Raw genomic sequence first — 1440 nt, forward strand, 5'->3', positions numbered from 1 at the left:
ATGTCTTACCTTATCGGCTTCATCGTTTTGTCGAGTTGGGCAGCTGTAGCTGTGGCGGTTCCTTTCAACACTTTTGCGAAAGAGCCGAGGCTTGAATTTGAGTCATCTGGCAGCAGACCCGATGAACCTGTCCGGGGAATAGTGAATGTTGTGCGGATGGACCCTCATGCCTCGGCCCAGTCGGGGTTCCTCAGGAGAGGACTGACCCCCAGAAGAACCCACAGCTCCAGATTGCCTTTCCCTGCCTTCCTGTCTCATGGGCGTCCAGGTCAGGCCCTCAAGGCCCCTGTGAGTTCACTACACAACCTGCGCCCTAAAAACCCTCCTGAGATGGAGCTGAAGAAGAAGCAGGGCCTGCAGATGTGGCAGAGAGCTTTAGGTAAAGGAGGGAAGACGACTCTGCCAATCAACCTGAAGGACACTAAACAGACTTGCACAGCAGTACCGTTCACTCAGGTAAGCTTCTGATGTGTCTTCTGACTGAATTTCATTTTTCTTTTCTGTGCATGCATTAAGATGAAGGATTCTTCATTAAGCTAAATAGAATATTGCAAAATTCCAATTTTTTTGAAAGCGTTGATTTTTCAGTAACAATTAGAGAGACGTCTGTTTACTCATAAAGCTGACTGTGGCTCTGGTGGTGCATTAGCTGTAATGATATGGACTTGCATGAATACAGAATGTTGGTTTTGTTGCACTCTCAGAGGTAAAGTAACACTGATTGCTATTGCTGCTGTGTTTGTCCTGAGCTTCACCCTCTGTCATCCTCACAGCATGTGACAGCAGATGGATGCGAAACAGTAACGGTCCACAACAAGCTGTGTTTCGGCCAGTGCAGCTCCCTCTTTGTCCCGTATGAAGGGGAGTTTGCCGGCCTGAGTCCTGGTACTGGGGCCTTTCAGCGCCGGGCCCCCTGCTCCCGCTGCGCCCCATTCAAAGCTCGCACCGTCACCGTGCCTCTGCGCTGTGGAGCTGAGCTCAGGGAGAAGAGAGTGATGCTGGTGGAGGACTGCAAGTGTGAGATGAGCCGAGAGGAAAGGAGCACCGAGACTGCAGCTAACACTCACCTGTAAATGTGTTACCGTGACGGGATTACATGATGCTTTTTGTTTTCTGAATACAGTCATTTGCACCAGTTAAAAAATTGACATAAAAGGGCGGGTGCTTTTTTTTTTTCACTTAGATTAACATCTTAAATTACTGCCAAAACATAGCTATATTTTTTTCATAAATTGTGTAACATTTTTTCTGGCAATTGTAACCAATATTTGCATGTAACTGCATGTATCTGTATTTTTGCATGAGTCTGAATGTGTTATTCAGAGTAAAATATCCTGGTGGCTTATTCCACCATCGAATATTTGACAAATTGACCTGCATTTTGGTCATGCAATTTTCTGTTGCAACAGATAAAGTCGTCCATACTGGACTTGTGTTCGA

At 46.4% G+C, this 1440-nt stretch overlaps 1 protein-coding gene across 1 annotated transcript; it reads left to right on the forward strand.

Annotated features, from left to right (window-relative positions):
• On the forward strand, nucleotides 1-1188 carry dand5 (DAN domain family, member 5). Its single transcript, XM_022190585.2, has 2 exons — nucleotides 1-456; nucleotides 774-1188. Exons 1-2 carry the CDS (start codon nucleotides 1-3, stop codon nucleotides 1071-1073), a joined length of 756 nt encoding a protein of 251 aa, XP_022046277.2. The 3' UTR covers nucleotides 1074-1188.
• The last annotated feature ends 252 nt before the right edge of the window (nucleotides 1189-1440 follow it).

This window comes from Acanthochromis polyacanthus, chromosome 3, assembly GCF_021347895.1.
Source record: "Acanthochromis polyacanthus isolate Apoly-LR-REF ecotype Palm Island chromosome 3, KAUST_Apoly_ChrSc, whole genome shotgun sequence".
NCBI lineage: Eukaryota > Metazoa > Chordata > Actinopteri > Pomacentridae > Acanthochromis > Acanthochromis polyacanthus.

Excerpts from the sequence above, each read along its gene's own strand:
- dand5 (XM_022190585.2), top strand. The coding sequence starts at position 1 with ATGTCTTACCTTATCGGCTTCATCGTTTTGTCGAGTTGGGCAGCTGTA. Across the intron at positions 457-773 it reads CAGCAGTACCGTTCACTCAG|CATGTGACAGCAGATGGATG; the intron begins GTAAGCTTCTGA and ends TCATCCTCACAG.